The sequence below is a fragment of the Barbatula barbatula genome, assembly GCF_947034865.1.
Source record: "Barbatula barbatula genome assembly, chromosome: 2".
NCBI lineage: Eukaryota > Metazoa > Chordata > Actinopteri > Cypriniformes > Nemacheilidae > Barbatula > Barbatula barbatula.
In genome coordinates, this window is record NC_136767.1 from 21,504,530 (window position 1) to 21,524,032 (window position 19,503).

The window sequence follows — 19,503 nt, forward strand, 5'->3', positions numbered from 1 at the left end:
AACATTTCTCTATTAAGGAATGTTTCTAGTGTAATGGTTCAAATTCCATTTAAAATAGTTTGAGACATATCACAGAAAAAAACATTTTGGATTCTGTTTTGCAACTGTAGGGTTAGTTGTGAATACCCAACCAAGACCATTTTTCTGTTCTTATTAACATGGATAATGTCGTTTTGCATTTGAAACGGATACAGTGTCCATTATTCATGTTATACCATGTTTTTCCAATCGGAATTCATGATGGCTAAAAAGAGGCATATTTATCTCGGCTTTCACAGGGGTGCTAATAGGGTCTTTAGAAATCGCTCATTACTTTCTCATTTCGCATTCTGCTCGAGGCTGCTTGTGGGCTGTCAGAAAGTTAATCAAAGCTTTGTTTCTGTGTGGTATGCCTGAGTAATCCATATGCCACTCAGCTATTAGGAGTGAGACGCTTCACATGAGATGTTCCTTCTTCATCAGTCATCAAATTCTTCATGAATCCCATTACACAGAGTCCTCAGTTTTACAAAAACATTTGGTCAATTATTCAAATAATTAATAATAAAGCGCCCCATAGCGGAAGTTTCTCGTGACTTTCTAAGCAGTTTATAGTTTTGGGGTTGGGTGCCAGCTCTGAGAAATGATACAGGCTAGAAGTCAATTATTGCTGCGGATCAATTTGGCCTCACGCAGACTTTGAAGCCTTCCGCTATGCAAATCAATGAAAACTGCTTGCCTGTTAATGCGTTCAAATATGGATGGAATACAAAGGGCTACCTTTGGCATCATTCCTTATCAGCGCTCATGCATTGCTGCCAGGACACACACATCCGCATACACACTGGCTTATTGTACCCTGAGTGATTGTTGTCATCCTGTTTAATCTGTTGCGCTAAAGTCATTAACGGTTGCCCTGATCCTCTATTACTTCATATTTATATTCCGGTCTAGCTGATAATTCATTTTTGTTTGTTTTGTTTGCTTACTTTCCTTCTCTTTCGCTCAGTTAAGTCATACGTCATCAGGAAATTACATCTGTGTCATCATGTTCCTGACACTCATTTTCTTTCATAACTTTCCTGTCTACACAAACTGTGACCAGGGCTAAGTGAAATTGAGAAGTATCAAAATATATCTTCTATTATTTAAAGCTCTCAAATGTTCCCCTTGTAAAGCCTAAGCCCATATCAGTTAACTTTGACCCTTAACCACTGCCCTCTGCTTGTCCCACAGGAGCAGAGCCCCAGTAATCAGACATCACTGGCCATGATGCAGGAGCCCCAGGAGGTTGTGGAGGAGACGGTAACCATAGAGGAGGACCCCGGCACACCCACCTCTCACGTTTCCGTGGTCACCTCTGATGACGGGACCACACGCCGCACAGAGACTAAGGTATCCTTGCTTAAAACTGCCAAATGAAATACATTATGAACTTCTTGACACTAAGAACTTTTCTTTTGACATATTCTGCCGATATTTATTGTCATGTTTTACACTTGAAAATGGACACAAGTTGGCTGTTATGATGATGTTTAATAAGGAACAATTTAAACACATTCAAAGAATATTATTGATTCAGAATTGTCAAGAGCAATTCAGTTTCTTAATGGATTTTATTAAATGGGGGACTCATTCTTTATTGTCCTTTTGATTGTTTTCTCCCTTTGTTTAGAGTAATGAGAAGTGTTTTTCTGGTGGGGCATACACTAGTCAGAGTTCTGGAACAATTTGGCTTTGAATTCAGCTATGAATGGCTGTTATACACTACAAGACTTCTACAAAAATCTGAACAGATTATTTTTAAACTAGACATCATACACTTGCAGACTCTTTGAAAGTTTCAGATTGAACTGATCATGGGCAAGTCCTGGATCTGGGCAAAGTCTGAGCAAAAGTCTTGTATTGTATTTTAACCTTAAGTTTATCCACAGAGGAGGTCACATGACTAGTGATTATTTGCCATTAACACAGCTCAGCTGTTTGAATGTGGCGAGAAGTTTGAAAAACGAGTTAACTATCTGAAAACCATTTTCTTTTCTTTAAACATCTTCTTTTTGTTAATAATGATAATGCCCTAATGTGATGCAAAACAATTTCAAACTAGTTCATCCAGATCCACATTTCTAGTGAAATTCTTTTTGTAACATTAAACCACTTTGTTTATTTCCAATCCAGTTATGGTATGATGTAGTCTTTGAGACCACATTGTCTTGATTGCCCTTTGCTTTTGTTTTGTTTCTCATAAAAGGACCATTTAACTAATATGAAGGTGAGTTAAAATTTCCCTCGCTTTGGCGCTCTCACACACAAGCCGCCTGTTGTCAGTCACCATTATATGTGCCCATTGAAGCTCAACAACGCACTGGTGTGAAATCACTGCACAAAGCTTCGATTTGCCGAGCGGTCACCTCTTCATGCCCTCTACTGCTGTAATACTAGACATTAGCGCGCACAAAAACAAACAGCTATATGCATGCACAAGCATACGCTTCTGATTTTAACTAATGTGCACACACACGGCAACAGTTGGTGTTTGGAAGTAAAAGGTAAAGTATGATCACACTGCTGCACTGGATTTCTCAATAAACTATTAACACATAAGAACAATAAATAATAAATCTCGACTTGCACAGATGTGTGGGTCTGTCATCACATTGGTGTGTTTGTGGTAATATCAGGTCTGTGGGAATGAGAGTGTAGTTATATAAAAATAATCTTATCAACACGGAAGGGTTCTGTTGTTTCTGAAACAAAATATTTCCTAGCATGTTTAATGTAGTAAATAGTCTCATATAAAGGGATGCCAGGGGGCATCAGACGGTTAGCGGGTGGAATGTGGGTGGCCCAAGCATGAAATCTGAAGGAGATACCCAAGACTACATTGGATGGCTGTGAAATCACGATTTTATTAATCGATGTTAAAAGAAAAATGGGCATTAATTAATTTACAGTGTGTACTTAATTTAGGTATAATCCATTTTATTAGCATGTCTTTTGTTTATTTTAATAATTGGAAACCATCCAGCTTTCTCTTGTCAGAAGAATGTTAAATTAATTGCTGGAATTGTTCTTTTGTGAGAGACAAAGGCATTCTTGTGTTTATTCATTTTCTTTCTTGCTAGATATTTCATATAATACATTATGAGTTTATCAGTTTTTAACTGTTCTGGACTACAAACTAGACTTTTTGGAAAACCTCCCTGCTTTTTAAACATTTTTACAGGCTCTCATTTAACATTTTCCCTTGGACTTTTATTAGAGTTGACAGTTCCATTATAACTGCTTTGCTGTCTCATGCTTCATGACATAACTTTCGCCGTAGGTGACCAAGGTTGTTAAAACCATCACACGCCGAACCTTCCAGCCAGTGATCCTGACTGAATCCAAACCATCTACTCCCATTTCCACACCCATCCCTCCACTGACGCCAATGCCATCTGAAACAAAACCAGTAAAGGGTGTTTCTTCTTAATGGTTGAAGTGTTCCTCATCTTACTAACTGTGTCTGCAACTTAAAGTAGTTGCGGCTGCTGTCTGTAAAACTAAATACCAGTGTGACCGTAAAACTATTATAGAACTGTAAAATCTCCCTGTGACACTTTTATGCACCTTTAAACAGGCGAACATTAGTAAACACAGCCGATGCTGTAGATAGACACCTTCATTAGAGGCAACAGTAGCCTTTGTGGTTAAGCTCAGTCTAAATATAAACCCCAGTGCCCTTCCACCTTTTTTAAATAAAATGCCTCCAAACCTGACTGTGTTTCTTACAGAATATAAAAATGAAATTCTTTGTCATGAATGCCTCACTCTTAGTTATTACAAATCTGTATAAAATCTTTGTTGGTTGAACACAGAGAAAGATATCTGCACAAATGCTTGTAACCAAACAGTGCTTAGACCCCAATGACTACAGTACTAGGAAAAATTACAATGGTGGTCAAAAGTACCCCATGCTGTTTGAAAAGAAAGTGACCTATTTGTCAGAAATGGGGACCCACACACGAAATGTGACCTCTGGATTTAACCCATCCATTGAGTAGTGAACACTTTCACTGCAAGTCGTGAACATGTATACACCCGGAGCAGTGGGCAGCTATCACTGCAGTGCCCGGGGAGCAAGTGGGGGGTATGGTGCCTTGCTCAAGGGCACCTCGGTCGTTACCCGCCGGCACTGAGAATTTGACATGCAACCTTCTGGTCTCGAGGCGACTCTCCAACCCCTAGTAAGTACTTATAAGTAATTTTTCGGTCTATGGGAGTCAATGGAGTCCAAGAACTGGTCCAAGAAATGTTTGCATTCTTCCAAAAACCTTCCTGTGTTCATCAGAACAAAGAAATGTATACAGATCTCTAAGGTGAGTAAATTAAGACTATTTTATTTTTGGGTGAACTAGCCCTGTATGCGTACTTTTCGTACCGCTTTACTAATATACGTTAGATTTATGTATTTGGTAGATGCTTTTATCCAAATCAAGTTGAAGTGCAAGGCACATTATATATTTTATCAGTTTATGTGTTCCCTAGGAATCAAACCTACGGTCTTCACATTGCTAGTGCCATGCAATAAAATAAGATGTATTCTCTCTGCCAAGCCTGATGCATTCCAAAAGAATATTTTGTAGTGTTTCTGAATGTGTTCATGCGATTTGGCGGCTATTATCCATCCCCCTGATAGGTTTGTATAGCCAGCAGAACAGAGTCCAAACAAGATTCATCAGCCATCCAGAGACTCTAGTTCAAACTATAGAGAATGGTTTATTTAGGTTCCTTTGAAATTAAACACACAGGCATCGATCAAGACATTCAATACAAGACCTTTTGCAATATTTACAAAAGTTCATCTGGAGTTTTATTTTTTCGACTGTGAAAGGAATTTTAAAGTCTTTCACAGATTGAACCGCACACATTCAGTCAGGGTGAAGCTGACAGCAAAAATAGGTTGGCTCTGTATATAAATATAAATAGTGAAAAACCAAAATGTTGGTTAAAGTTGGTGTCTGTTAACTAATACAACTAAGTTCATGCTAATCTCACGTGTGGGTTTTTGAAAAAAGAGATACATTTATAAGCGTTATAAGAGATTGTTAGCGACTTGAGAAAGTGCAAAGAACAGAATTTATGTCGTCCACCTCATGACACGGTCAGATACTTTAGTAGTCGAATAGGAATGTCTACAGATAAGAGTGTGATGACCTGTGGACTTTCCTCCGTTAAATCACTGTCGGTGTGGAAGGTTTGATGTGATTGTTAAACGGTGTTTCTGAAATTAACTTCGGTTTGACTTGTATATCCATACAATTATTCACTCTTTATAAAAATACCATAGCCCCCAAAAATAGCAGCATATATGATGGTAGAAAGGCCCATTTACACCTAAAATGATAACTAAAGTGTTTTAATAAAGTGTTGGTGAGAGTGGTTGATACCACTTTTGTCCCATTACAGACAGAGACACCTCCCTAAAGATAGCAGACACCGACAACTGGCCATGTGTCTTATTAAAGCTCCCACTCAAGTTCAAATAGTGATGGTTCATCTCCAGTGACGAAACATTTTTATCAAGCTCATTAATTTCTGAGATGAATTTACAGCCGTGGACAAAATAGCCAATTAACTGCGCTGCAGAATTCACTGGGCATCAAATTGCTTTCTGTATCCGCATTGAACTTACAGGAGCAGAGGCGGTCTATCCTCCCGACACAGACATTCTGTGAAATAAAGGACTAGATGAGTACTCAGAGGGGAATAGTGATTTATTTAAGTTGAGTCATAAAGGCGCAGAGTGCCACAGAACAAGAACACAAGTCAGTTAATGTTACCGTGTTTCCGGTGACCGTAGTGAAATGTTCTTATCTAGATTGATTTACAGTACTCTTCTCATGTACACTGCACTGTCTTGCACATTGCAGTATTTTTATAAGATTCCTAGATTTTAAAAACGTTTCAAGGGTGTCGCAGTATACCGTATACCGCAATATACAGCTGTGGAAAAAATTAAGAGACCATTTGTGTTTTTTATGTACTCTTTCTAGGTATGTGTTTAAGTCAAATAATCATTTTGGTTTCATTCTGTGACCTACTAACAATATTTCTCTTTAATTTCAAATTAAAATTTAGTTTAAATTAGCATTTATTAGCGGAAAATAAAAACTGTAGAAAAATAATAGAAGATATGCTCTGTATTTTTTTCAAACCAAAAATACTGCACAGAAAACAAGTTCATATTCACCTTTACACAATAAAACAGTAATATTTGAAAAATATATGTGATGATAACCTCTTTTTATCACAGTTTCCACATGTCTTGTCATGCTCTCAGTCTTTCACATTGCTGTTGGTTGACTTTGTCACTCCTGAGGTTTGTTGAAATTCGACAGACACTGGACTGGAATGACCTCTAAACATGTAAAAGTGCTGAATAAATGACATTTTGGAATGGTTTCTTTATTATTTCCGTGGCTGTATTGTCTATAATTATATTTTGTATACAATACACAAAGTTACTTGCACTTACTCAGCATTTTTATGTGGTTATCCGTTCGTCGATATCAAACAATTCTTAAATCAACATACATTTACTTGACCAGGAAAGTGACCCGAGATATTTCTATCAGAGAACTTGCACGATGAGAAACTACAACTCTAACTTCAACAGAGAAGGTTGTTAAAATATGTCCTTATTTTCAGTTCCAGCTGTGTCATTATTGTTCAAAACAAAACATTTTAAGGGACTTGAAAATCTCAGCAGTCATTTCATTCAGCATACTCGCAGTGTGACACTCCACTTCCCTGCCGATATTAGACCACTAAATCAGTGTGCTGCATTTCACTCATAAATGCCTGTGGTTGTTTTGGCTGCTGTGGTTTGAGCAATCTGATATAATGGCTGTATTCTGAATGCCTACATATCCTGTATATATGTCCTCTCTTGGGCATATAAAGCAGACGTTGGTTCGCTTTAGAACACAAAATGTAAAAAAATCGATTTCCATCATTATAATGGTCAACGTCAAAGTTTCTGCTCTGCTAATGTTTTGTGTTTTTTGTTGCAGGTGACTAAGATGGTCAAGACGGTCACGACACGAACGGTTCGACAGGTGCCGCTGGGTCCAGATGGCCTTCCTCTTCCAGAAGGTTCTTCTCCGCTGGGTAGCTACACCGACTCCATCGATCGGCGCTACATGAAAAACGGCGACCGCTTCATCACGCCCCAGGCTAACTCCACCCTCACACGCTCCTACAACAATTACGCAGACTCCTACAGCGACACTCCAGACACTCAGTTTCGCCATTACGCGCTTCACGAGGGATATGGGGACGTGACCGAGAACTATGGAAGCCTCTCTCGCGGTGTCAACTACAGGCCCTATAGGCCCTATATGGCCGCTGGAGGATACCGACCGGAGAACAGTTACACTCTTCCTATACGGAAGGAAGATTATGGGCACGTAGCCCAGCCGCAGGTCCCCATGGGGAGTAGCACCGTGGATCTCAATCGTTCTCAGCCCGAGCGCTTCCAGCCGGAGCCCTATGGCCTGGAGGATGACCGACGCAGTTTAGGCCCAGACGAAGAGGAGCCTTTTGACCTAGAACCTGATTACTCCACAGCTAACCGTCGCACGCTCCCCGGACGTACCATTCGTGAGCCTCTACGTAACGGCCCACGCGTAAGGTAAGGCTGAACCATGCCTTATTGTTTGCTTATTTGTTTAACTTCTTCCTTTAAGTCATCAGGAAATCAAACAGGAAAATTCCAGTGTTTTACACAGTGTTGCAGTGATTATTATAAATTATTATAAATTGTATACTAATTTCAGAAGCCATTTCATGCGGATATACGTCACGATACAGAAAAAGTGACTTCTAATCATATTGCTGTTCAATTGTGTGATCCTGATCCAAAAACAGTCTAAAACATCAATGCAATGAGGTATTTCCTCCTTATTCTGACCTTTTTATGTCTGGATGTGGTGCAGAGCAGCATGATAGCTGTTGTCAGCTCCCAATAGCAAAACGATGTGTTAAATATCTCTTCTTTTTGACCAGTTGTCTTTCTTTTTGGCAGATGGATTTATTAATACTGCTTATCTTGTGAGACAGCAGATAAGAAGAGGGAGGAAGGGAGAGTCAATGTTTACAGCATGTCCATCATTCAGACACAAGAGTCTGCTGCAACACTTTATTAAACTGAAAACCATATTCTCTTTTTCATACTCCCTTCTTTAATGTCAGTGCATTCCCCAATAACTGCAGCGTCTGCAGCTGACAACGTTTTGGCGTGTATTGCAGGACCATATGAGAAAAAAGCCTTGACCGTGTCCACATTAGGAAATAAACAAACATGGAGGCAATTACTAACAGCACAAACCTTTCAGCCCAACAGAAGTTAGCACTGATGTCGCTCCTCTCGCTCTGAATGTCACAGTCTTGGATTTTCTGTCCATCATTAGCATTTTCATTATGAAAGACTTTGGCAAAAATTCTCTAATGGATGTCGAAAATGAATATTCTAATTAGAGCCTATTGTTTCGCAGTTTGGAAACCTTCAATAATTATACTGCCAAAATGGTGACATTCAGCAAATAAATGGTTTGCATGGATTTAGACAGACACCGTACATTTAGTTTGGTCTCTCTCTCTCTTTATCTCCCTGGAGTTGTTGTTGTCAGGGTGATTTATAGTCTCTGGTGAACACTGCCAGACAAAGGGGGTGTGTTGTCTCAGCCATATCTCTACTGGATCGTCTCTCCTTGGCTGATCTTCCACGCACCTGCCACTGGTGTCACAGTAGAGTAGCCATAAGGTTAAAATGTCGACATCTCCCTTGAGACCACCGGAAACCACTCCCTTTTGATCTCAAATTGAAATGGCATTAGTTTATAGCCCATACAGCCCATCCTTTGTTTTAAATGGAAGTTTGGGCATGCAACCACATCAATTATTAAAAAAGTGCCATTTAGTCATAACTTGTTTGTGCTATGAGCATTGATAAAAAACGGCACACAATGTAAATAATAGTCAGCTCGGAATATAAATAACTTACAGCAAGACCCCCATTTTGGTGTTTCGGCAAGCCATTTCATCTGGTTTCATCAGATTTGTCTGGAAGTGAAAAATGTTCCTATTGTTCCTATTTTTTGTTGGTCTAGTAAATCCACTGACAAGTATTGTTGCTTATTATAAAATTGATGTGGGTGATTACTTGGAAGAGTGATGTCTCAACACCATATCCAACAATGATGGTCTATGATTTTCCTCTTTTTAAGGATTGATTTCGATGCCTTACCAAAAACACAAAACTAAATAATTAAAATAAAGGAAATGAGAGGAATACAAAAAAGATGCAGCATGTTACCGTGTGGTTTTTGTCTACAACAAACACGCATCCACGTTTTTGTATGCTGAGAGCATTTGGTCCATTATTGAGGAGTTGACGCTGTTGTAAATATCTTCGCAGCATCGTGTCTAGTCAAAGTGCTTTTCCTGTGTCTTGATTTTGCACGTATGCCATTGGCGCCAATTTAAATGCAAATCTTGACATTCCCATTGACAGAGTTTAGCATGCAACTGAACTGTCTAAATAATTTCAATTTGCAAAGCCCTCATTTCATGAGAGTGAGAGCGAAAGAGAGACGAAAGGAAAGAGATGAAACCTGAACAATGATTATGCTAATGATGAAGTATTTGATAGGACCTCTCGTTTCTAACCGTGAACTTATTTCCTGGTCATATCCATTTTCAATCAGTACCTTGACACCATTGCGGCATCTCTTTGATGATTTCTTCCAGAAACTCTTTGGCTCTGTAGCCGCTCTGTTTCTTATTGAGTTTGGCAGTTTAGGTGAAGCAGCAGCAGCGGCAAGAAATTGCCGGCAGCATCTTAATTGCTGCTCTTAATCAGCATCTGATGAGTCTGGTTTTGTAGCACCATTAAAGCTTCTCTCTATTTACTTGTGTTTAAATTAGGTTGTAAAGAATACCATTTAGCCCGAGATCTCAGACAATCTACATGTAAATTTAGCTTTAACGGGACAGGTCAACCAACACAAAATAAAAAATATTTCTTCATTTACTGAGCCTCGAGTTGTTTCATATCTGTAAAAATGTCATTGTTCTGATGAATACAGAGAAAGATATTTGGAAGAATGCTTGTAACCAAGCAGTTCTTGGACCTAATTGACTACCATAGTAGTCAAAAGTGCCATAGAACTGTTTGCTTTCCTACATTCTTCAAAATAGCTTCTTGTGTGTTCAACAGAACAATGACATTTATAAAGAACTAGGGTAGTCAATGGTGGCCAAGAACTGGTCAAACAAAATTTCCAAATATCTTCTCAGGATTCATCAGAACAAAGATATTTATACAGATTTGGAACAACTTGAGGGTGACAGACCTCAAATTTTTCGATGAACTGTTCCTTTTAGACTTCAAAAATGTTGCTTGTTCTGAGCTACTATTGTGGATAGGGCTGTAACATACTAAATAAAAGTTAAAACGGATGAAAACATTAAGTGTTAAAAAAAGTTGACAAAACCAAACAGATCATTACAGACCACACTTTAGACATCTGACTACTTTAATATTTATTCAAATATTTTCAACAAAGATTCACTAAAAATATTGTTTGCATGTTACATCGCAGCCTTGAGAGGAATTTATGGAGGATTAATATTAATAGAAGATACAATAATTGTTTGCTTTATATTTTCACAGAATGTTCTTTACATGATGTGTTTTATGTCAAAAACATAAAATCACAAAAATCACTTTTGGCAGGGACTGTAGCTCTACAATTCATAACAGAATGTATATTGCGATACTGTATTGTGCCACCTTCCACGATATACTGTTGAACAATTTTGGTCAAAGAAACGTCTCGTTTCCTGTCAAACTTGGCTTTTTTATAGTTTCAAGCTGTTAAAGGTTTTAGTAAGGTTTTTTGATGATGACATTACATGAGGTGAATCCTTGCCTAAGACACAGCATAAAGGAAACTCAGTAAGTCACTTTCTTAATGTCACTGTGCTTGGTCATACCCACATCAAACATTGGCTGAGCCTGTATGCTTAATTATTTTAGGTTAATTGTGTCAAAATGAGACGTTGTGGGAAAAATTCAAATCTGTTTAACTCAAGTAGAAGTAATCTAGCCTTTCTGCCAGGAATATTCAAGCAGGTTTTACTTCCCAGGTTGCAGCTTGCCAAAAGATCTGGCACTGGTCATCATTCAGACATTACAGCTTATGATTATTTCATTATTTTAACACTGACATACTCTTGTACGTGGATGGCTGCTAACTGAATGGCCTTTCTAGAGCAATAAAACTCTTTCAGATTTACTATGTGGTCAGAAACCGAAACCAGTCACTTCATTTGAATGAAATCCGTTTGCGTGTTACAATAATAAAATAAATAGGGATGGTTATAAATGGTGACGGGGTTGGATGTTTTAGCTGCGATCTATGAGGAGCTAAAGCTGTCCATCTGCTTGAGCGGAGTAATAGTTTATTGTAGAGAACTAAAATGACTTCTCTGTCAAAATGCTTTTAAAGCCAGATAGTTCAGTGGCCCTGATGAAAGTTCCTATATGGCCAGCTAATTTCCAGTCATTTAGGTTTTATTACGTGTACTTAAATGTCTCTACTGACTCTAATTATAAAAATAATGAAGCCCCACCATAATTGTTAAATAATACCTGTATGTAGATCCGTTTGTCTCTAGGTCTTTAAAATGTCATCTTACATGTTTTCCACCTGTGTTTTCATTCATCCATTCTCTCTGACTCTTTCTGTGTCCTCTGAGATCAATTGGATTATGTTCTTCTTGTACAATCATGCAGTTAACGTCCCATTTCATTGCCGTGTCATCAAACCTCAGTGCTTTTACAATGTCAGATGTATGCGCTGTCACTTCGCTGTGTGTTGAAACCATGCGCGGGCTGCCAAGTAACAGCTTGCTGCGATGTCCTCGCTCTGTAATGTGCTCTCAAATCACCTCCAAAGTTGCAGCGTGTAATTAACATAAAACTCTCATTAACAGTGCATCCCCGCACTGCCAACGTTCTCAACTGTGGCCCGTTTTGTCAAGTCGCACATCAAAATTGTGTAACTGGCTCAGATCTCTCTTGGTAATCTGATAAAAAAAGTCTAATTCAATTCTCAAAATCGGATGTCACATTTTGTGTGTGTGTACATTATGTGTGTGTTTTTTCCGCACACTAAAACCCTTGGCAGTTCACATTTTCTCGCACAGATTTGGGGGGCAGATCTTTGAATTTAGCATCTAAACTCTAGAATACTCTTACAGCGTACATACTACTTGTGTATATTCTTCTTGGTTTCCAGTAAGATTGCAGTAAGATTCATATGATACAATTACTCTACTTGAGAAGCAAAATGAGGAAAAAATACATTTAGTAATTACATTTATGCATTTGGCAGACGCTTTTATCCAAAGCAACTTACATTGCTTTATACCATACATTGTATATGAGTATAAACCCATGACCTTGGCGTTGCTAGCGCCACGCTCTAATAACTAAGCCACAGGAAAGCGTCATGATGTAGTCATGTGTTCTTATTAAATTTTTTAAGAAAAATAAATAATATTTTTTATGCTTAAAATAAGAATAAATATCTGCCAATGATGTGAGAAAATTTATTTTTTCGGCTAAGCGTTGACACAATTCATTTCAATATATATTTTTTAAAACCTTGCTTAATCCTTAGGTCATTTTGGGATATTAAGTAAATGCATATTGATTTAATTGAAAAGACAAAAATTATAAATTAAAAAAGGATGTATTTTTAGTGGTGTATTGCCCCCCTCCCACTCTCTCTCAACTCTTAAAAGGGATGTGTTGATAATGCATTATTTGTGTTATACTATTTAACACATGTGTTATTTAAAAAAATAAAAAAAAAACTGAGATGTGTTCAGTTAAAGTAGAGCTATGTCATGCATTCTGACTTCTTTACACTGTTGAACGTGCTTAACACGCTTCACATGGTCAACTTGTTAAAAACCAAATGGACATTTAACGTAATATTTCTGTACTTAATGCATGAATGTTTTTTTCTAATTCTGGATCCCTGTGTCCTTTTATTTGCCAAAAGCAAGGCGAGAGAGCCCGCCCAACATCAAGGATCCATTTACCATCAAGGTTATCGGTCAAGATGGGCTGCGCTGCAGCTCGTTACTCTTGCGATAGTGAGTGAAGTTTAGGTGTGTCTGTTTGTTCACGGCATTTCAGTGATGGATGTTAAATAAACGGTGGATATAATGCTGGATTCGGAGATCGTTTGAAACTGATAGATGGCACGGTCCCAGTGCTAAAAGATGACGGACATAAAGTCAAGGCAATCTGCATGTTATATTACGGGCATAATGTACAAAACACAAAGAGATTAATGTGATGATGTGATGCTTGCTCTTGCTGTAGTTCCTTCTCCCCACTAGTCCCACTCCCCACTAGTCCTACAGCTTTATCTCTCTTTTATAAATTTGATCAAACTAAATACTCTCGAAGATACAACGTATGCACTACTACTGTATAGGCACTCAAGATTAATATGAGATTGGCAGAAACTGCTTGTGTGACCCGATACTTTGCCATTGCAAAAGTAACACCATAGGTACATTTCTGCTGTGGTCACACTAATAATGAAGCATGCTGAGACTCCTATGTAAACTCCCTTATGCATATGGCGCAGTTTCCGACACTATATTTTCAACTTCTGCACTGTAAAAGTAAAGAACTCTTGGAGCGAGATATTTCTGGACTCGTAAGTGTCTCCTGCTTTTTGAACATAGTGTCACAGAACAGCCTGTCAAAGATCACCACGAACCTACAGTATATGAATGAAGTCATTTAGCTGACTCTTTTATCCAAAGCGACTTACAATTGAGGTAAACAATAGAAGCAATTGGAACAACATAAGGACAACAAAAAACATAAATGCAGTAAAAACTGCATTTACATAGCCCATCACAGTATACAAAGTTAAGGATTTTTTAAGGTTAGAATGAGTAGAAAAGAAAATAATTTTTATTTTTTTATTTTTATTTTGTATTTTTCCTTTTTGGGATGAAACTACAAGAAGTTGTTAGTTTGCAGAGCACAGGTATCTGACAGGTACATAAGTCTGTATTAGCTAACCAGTGGTGGTTTTGTAGGCCAAGACAAAAGCATTCTTGAACTCTTAAAAATAAGGATTACAATAATTACGTTATTACGTCATAATTAAAAAGCATAAATTATTCTTGACATTTTGTTTTTGGAACTATTTTGGGTAGAATTCTTAATTTGGTTGCATGGAAATTGAAAATGTTCTTCCTGCTAAATTATAGAGAAGGTTTGTTTATTTGTTTTCTACATTTTCCTCTTGACTCTGGATTGGTGGCAACACATACAGAAGCCTTTCCTCATCAAGAACCCTGCGTTCAGAAAACGAGCGGCGCCTTGTAATGCCTTCTCATAAGGGCACTAAATCCCTTTCCCGCTCATTCACAACTCCTTCCTGGTGGAAAAATCTTCCCAATGCGGTCCGGTCAACCACATCTCTCACAACCTTCAAAAAACTACTTAAAACACACCTCTTCAGCGAATAATTGACAGACAACTGAGTATTTAAAAAAAAAGTACACTAACCCTCTTCTCTCAACAGGTAGTGGTCTAGCTTTTGTTGAAACTAGTAACGTTGTATTAGCACCTATTGTACTATTGCTCTTTGTATGACATATCGCTTAAACTCTTTGTAAGTAGCTTTGGATAAAAGCGTCTGCTAAATGACTAAATGTAATGTAAAATGCATACAAATAATTTCTAGGGCAGCACAGAGGCACCATAAAGAAAACATGACATGCACGGAAAGTCATACCACATGCTGTACAACAGTTTTGTTAAGAGTGGGTGGTCATTGAGATGATTTTGTGGGAAATATAGTTCACCAAAAATACAGAACACAGAAGGAATCCTTTGTGGAACCCATGTCGGGATATGAGTTGTGAGTGATTCTCCTAGAGGAAAGGCTTCTGTACAATGTTGTCCTGTATTTGGATTATTCATAGTGGGAAAGCCATCCACCGTACTTTATCCATCTGTCTCTCCCTCTCTGTGTTTGCAGTCTGTTCTATATTTGCTCTGGGCCCTGCAGGCTCTCTGTTTTCCCACCATGTCGTATCCCTCTCCATCATTAATAAAAGAGAAACAGAGATTGTGCCTTGGAGACAATTAATAAATAAAATGGCATTTTCTCTTATTGTCGTCGGTTGGTTTTCTGTGGATTTTTAACAGTGAGGTTAAAGGAACATTTCACCCCAAGAACAAATCTTGTCCTCATTTACTTTTTTTGTGGTTGCTTTTTTCCAGTCGGTTGAAATGAATAAAGACTGAAGCTTTCTAGCTTGGCCTCAAAAGCACCATTAAAGTATCATAAAAGGTCATGATACAGCTTCAGGAACAAGACAGACATTTAAGTCACTGATCATTGTCTGGAACTTCATTCTTAGTGTCTTCTTTATTGGCTCTCATCTTATTTTCCTTTTAATTTCAGTTCATTACTGCAGGTCTTCAGAACCGTTCTTTTCATTGAACCCTGAAGCACTTGCGCTTGCATTTAACCTTTACCGCGTTCTCTCCTGCATGTGTTAATCCCTGCAGATGACTGATTAAGTGTCTGGCTAAAATCTCTTTCTCCGCATTTCTTACAGAGGATACGAGGACCCCATAGAGGCCGAATTAATCGATGAAAGGCACCCCTACATCCACGGCATGTACCCTGCACCTCTCGCCCTACCTGAAAGAGGCAGCTTGGCCAGTCTCGATCGCATGGGCGGCCGCCGATCCCCCTCAATTGACAGCATCCGCAAGGACCCCCGCTGGAGGGACCCCGACCTGCCTGAGGTCATCGCTATGTTGGGTCATCCTATCGATCCGGTCAAGTCCAATGCAGCCGCCTACCTGCAGCACCTCTGCTACGAGAACGACAAGATAAAGAAGGAGGTCAGGCAGCTCAAAGGGATCCCCGTGCTGGCGGGCTTGTTGGATCATCCTAAATCTGAGGTCCATCGCAAGGCCTGCGGAGCCCTGAGGAATATCTCCTTCGGTAAAGACCATGACAACAAAGTGGCCATTAAGAACTGTGATGGGATTCCTGCTCTCGTTCGCCTGATGAGGAAAACCAATGACATGGAAGTTCGTGAACTCATCACAGGTATGACTGGATATACAATATTTTCCATCTGTGAAAATGCATACTGGAATTTACTACCGTGACCATCATTATGAACTCTGTAAAAAAATAATATGTATAGATTTAGATCTCATGGAATGTGACATTTCTATGATTTAAGTGTCAGAATCAATAACGTAACCAAAACAATGTTTCGTGCACGCATGGGGGAGCCGTCAATATCCATAGTGATAATGGCACAACTCGAAAATTTTTCCATACTTGGAGGGGAAATTCTGTCATCAGTATTCACCCTCAAGTTGTTCAAAACTTGTATATGACACTTCTGTGGAACACGAAAGAAGATATTTTGAGAAATCAGTGGTTTTGTGTCCTTACAATGGAAGTCAGTGGGGGCCCATTGTTTAGTGAACTATTGCTTTAATATATGTTTTCATATAAAGATACTATACATACACCTACAAAAAATATATATAAATACAAATTCCACTGATTCTAGGTAAGTGTTTTATCGAGACTGGCCTGGATCTTGACTTGTGAAAAGTATGAATCTTCTCCTGGGACTCTCCTGATCTTTATGATCTAACAGGTTTATTAGAATAGTACGAACACACAAGAGGTTCAGTCTTTGCCTAAAAAGTCCTGTTGTGTTACTGGAACAGAGCAATTGTTCTATAGAAATCCATCAAAATCTTTTTTATTGTAATGCACTCATAATAAAAGTTTATAGCTCAAGGCATTGCGCTCGGATAAATATTAAAATAACCTTATTTTAAAAGTATAGCCTTCAGACTATGCAAACATGAGCCTAGAGTTATGTTCTCTTGTCGAGACCATGTTATGACGGTAAACACTTTTTACACAAAGGTGCAAGGATACCAGAAAGGAGCGTGATGTAACTATCAGCAAATTTCTGTTTACATAAACTCCACCCACAGAATCTACGTCTGTATTGCATAGCCAAAGGTTTATCCATCTAGAGTTTTAGTCCCACTGCTAAAAATATAATTTAGATTACTTTACAGCTCAATTTACACACTATTGCACAAAAGAATACTAGCAGCAGGTTTCTGGTTTTAATCTCCCTGGAGGGCCTGGTCCACAAACGTTCAATTGTTTTTGTTTGTTTTTGCCAATTTAGGGATGAGAAACAGAATAGTTCTCTTTCATAATCGACAGCATCCCACTGGTTTGTCAATTCGGTGTCTGTTTGGATATTTTAATAGGATTGATGAATGAATATACCGAATGAGAAAGTCTTTCTGCTAATGACATTGATTGATGGTTCTACAGATTTTTTCACAGGCCACAGAAAAAAGTTACTGGTGTGTGTAAAATACCGGAGTAAATCTGGAGTGCCAGACAGCTTAGTGATGTATAACTGCACCGCAGCACAATGTTGCTTTCAGTCTCGGATAAAAATAGCTCTCCTTCTACAACAAGAAGGGAATAACGACTGTCAGCTCCAAACCAAGTCCAGGAATGGCCATATGGTTCATATGTAAGGCCCCTATGAAAACATGGCCTTCACAGTGCTCTCTCGTATTTCAGCAGCATGGAAAACTTGGAATGTTTTTGTTCAATATGGAATAAATCTAGGATTTTAAAAACAGTTCTCGGTTCATCACATGCTCTTGAAGGTACTCCGTGGTTGATACCTGGCAACCGCACCACTATTCCACCTTGATACATTTATACATTATCATTTTCATTAACAATATATCTTTTTAGTGTTATTTTTAGGGCTGTCAAATGATTAATTGCGACTAATCACATCTGTAATAAAAGTTTGTGTTTACATAGTATATGTCTGTGTACTGTGCATATTCATTTTGTATTTATAAACACATTAACATACACATACATACATATTATCTTATCTAAACACAAATGTGATTAATCGCGATTAATCGTCTGCAGGCCAATTATTTTTTTTAAAATTGATCCCCTGTCAAATGTTCTACATGTACTCTGAATATTTAGTAGTTCATTTTGATGTTTTTAAATGAAAGTGCTCAGGACTGATACAAAGTCCAGCTACAGCAATGTGTATGAAGATGTGAACGTCAGCCTCCTGTTCTGTCCTTGCCTTTGTGCCTCAGTATTTGCAACATTTGTCTCTCTTTCTCTCTGTCTCTCTCTCTGTCTCTCCCTCTCTCTCTCTGAAAAATCATGGCTTCTGTAACCAGATGGAGTCATGTAAATCATTTTTCAAGATGCCACCTTGGTCCAGAACTGGGTTGCATGTTTATTCCGCAGGGGTCATAGACAGTCGCAAAAACGAAAGTAATGCAAACAATAACATCCATTTTAGCAGTTTAATCATGCATATTTATCATAGCAAAATAAATAGGCTTATTGTCTTTTAAAAGGGAGAAAATATTTCATAGCATTTGTTGTTGACATTGGACATATGACCCTACAGTATATCGGGGTAAACAGCTGCAAAATTAGGTTGTATGACATGCCATCTTCCTTAAAAACCATACACAAAATGACACAAAGTAAAAAATGCTATAGAGCTGCACACAGAAAACAATCAAATCTTTAGAAGAAAATCATATATTTTGCTAGATTTGAATGATTTTGGGCACATTTCAATATAAAATCTGAACCATGAAACAAACAAAACACGAACCATTTCAGAATGATCCCTCATCCAGGCATCTCACTTCAAATATCTAGAAGTAAGCATAGCTTACACATGACCTTTCAGGTGATCGAGGACTTCAGAAGTCCAGAATACGTTGGCATTTCTGAGCGTATTACCTCATTTACCCTTCCTTCCTGTTCTTCTCCCTCTGTTTTTCCTGTCCAATCAGTGTATGATGAATGGCAGGGGGCAGGGCAAGACTGTAATAGCAGGCCTAAGTGAATGTCCTGTTAGACCAGCATTTCTGCTGCTCCCAGGAAATTGAATTAGCTGGAAGGCTCCAATGACAAGCAGGAAGGACTAAACTCAATCAGGCTGCACCTCTGACAGGGTTCTGCCGGCCTCATGTTGATCTCATTGGCTGCTTTTGTATTAGATTTGTGGGGTATCCAGGAACTAGTAAAACGTAGAGGAGAAAGCCAATAGATTGTAGGAATTTTGACATGCTTTTAAATCTCCATTCTTTAAGACACAAAAAGGGTATACTGAAAATAATTTTCAGTTATTCTAAGCTAAGTACAAGTTCATATTCACTACAATACAACCGTACAATTTGTAAATGTATTTAAGAAACGTTTGAAACTTGATTTTTATCAGTTTTCATGTGTCTTGTCATGCTGTCAAGTCTTCCACATTGCTGTTGAATGACTTTGTCACTCCTTAGATTTGATT

The 19,503-nt window shown here is 38.3% G+C and overlaps 1 protein-coding gene across 10 annotated transcripts in view; it reads left to right on the plus strand.

Moving 5' to 3' along the window:
• arvcfb (ARVCF delta catenin family member b) overlaps positions 1-19,503 on the plus strand; it is a gene marked incomplete at its 5' end in the record, with an annotated part of 157,619 nt that overhangs the window by 103,435 nt on the left and 34,681 nt on the right. For 7 of the 10 annotated variants that reach the window (XM_079486516.1, XM_079486520.1, XM_079486521.1 and 4 more), the window contains 4 exons: positions 1,216-1,374; positions 2,231-2,251; positions 7,038-7,657; positions 15,697-16,199. In XM_079486516.1, the coding sequence (XP_079342642.1) occupies positions 1,216-1,374; positions 2,231-2,251; positions 7,038-7,657; positions 15,697-16,199 (1,303 nt within the window). The remainder of the gene's footprint in view (positions 1-1,215; positions 1,375-2,230; positions 2,252-7,037; positions 7,658-15,696; positions 16,200-19,503) is intronic. The other 3 variants (XM_079486522.1, XM_079486515.1, XM_079486519.1) reach the window with 1 other exon arrangement.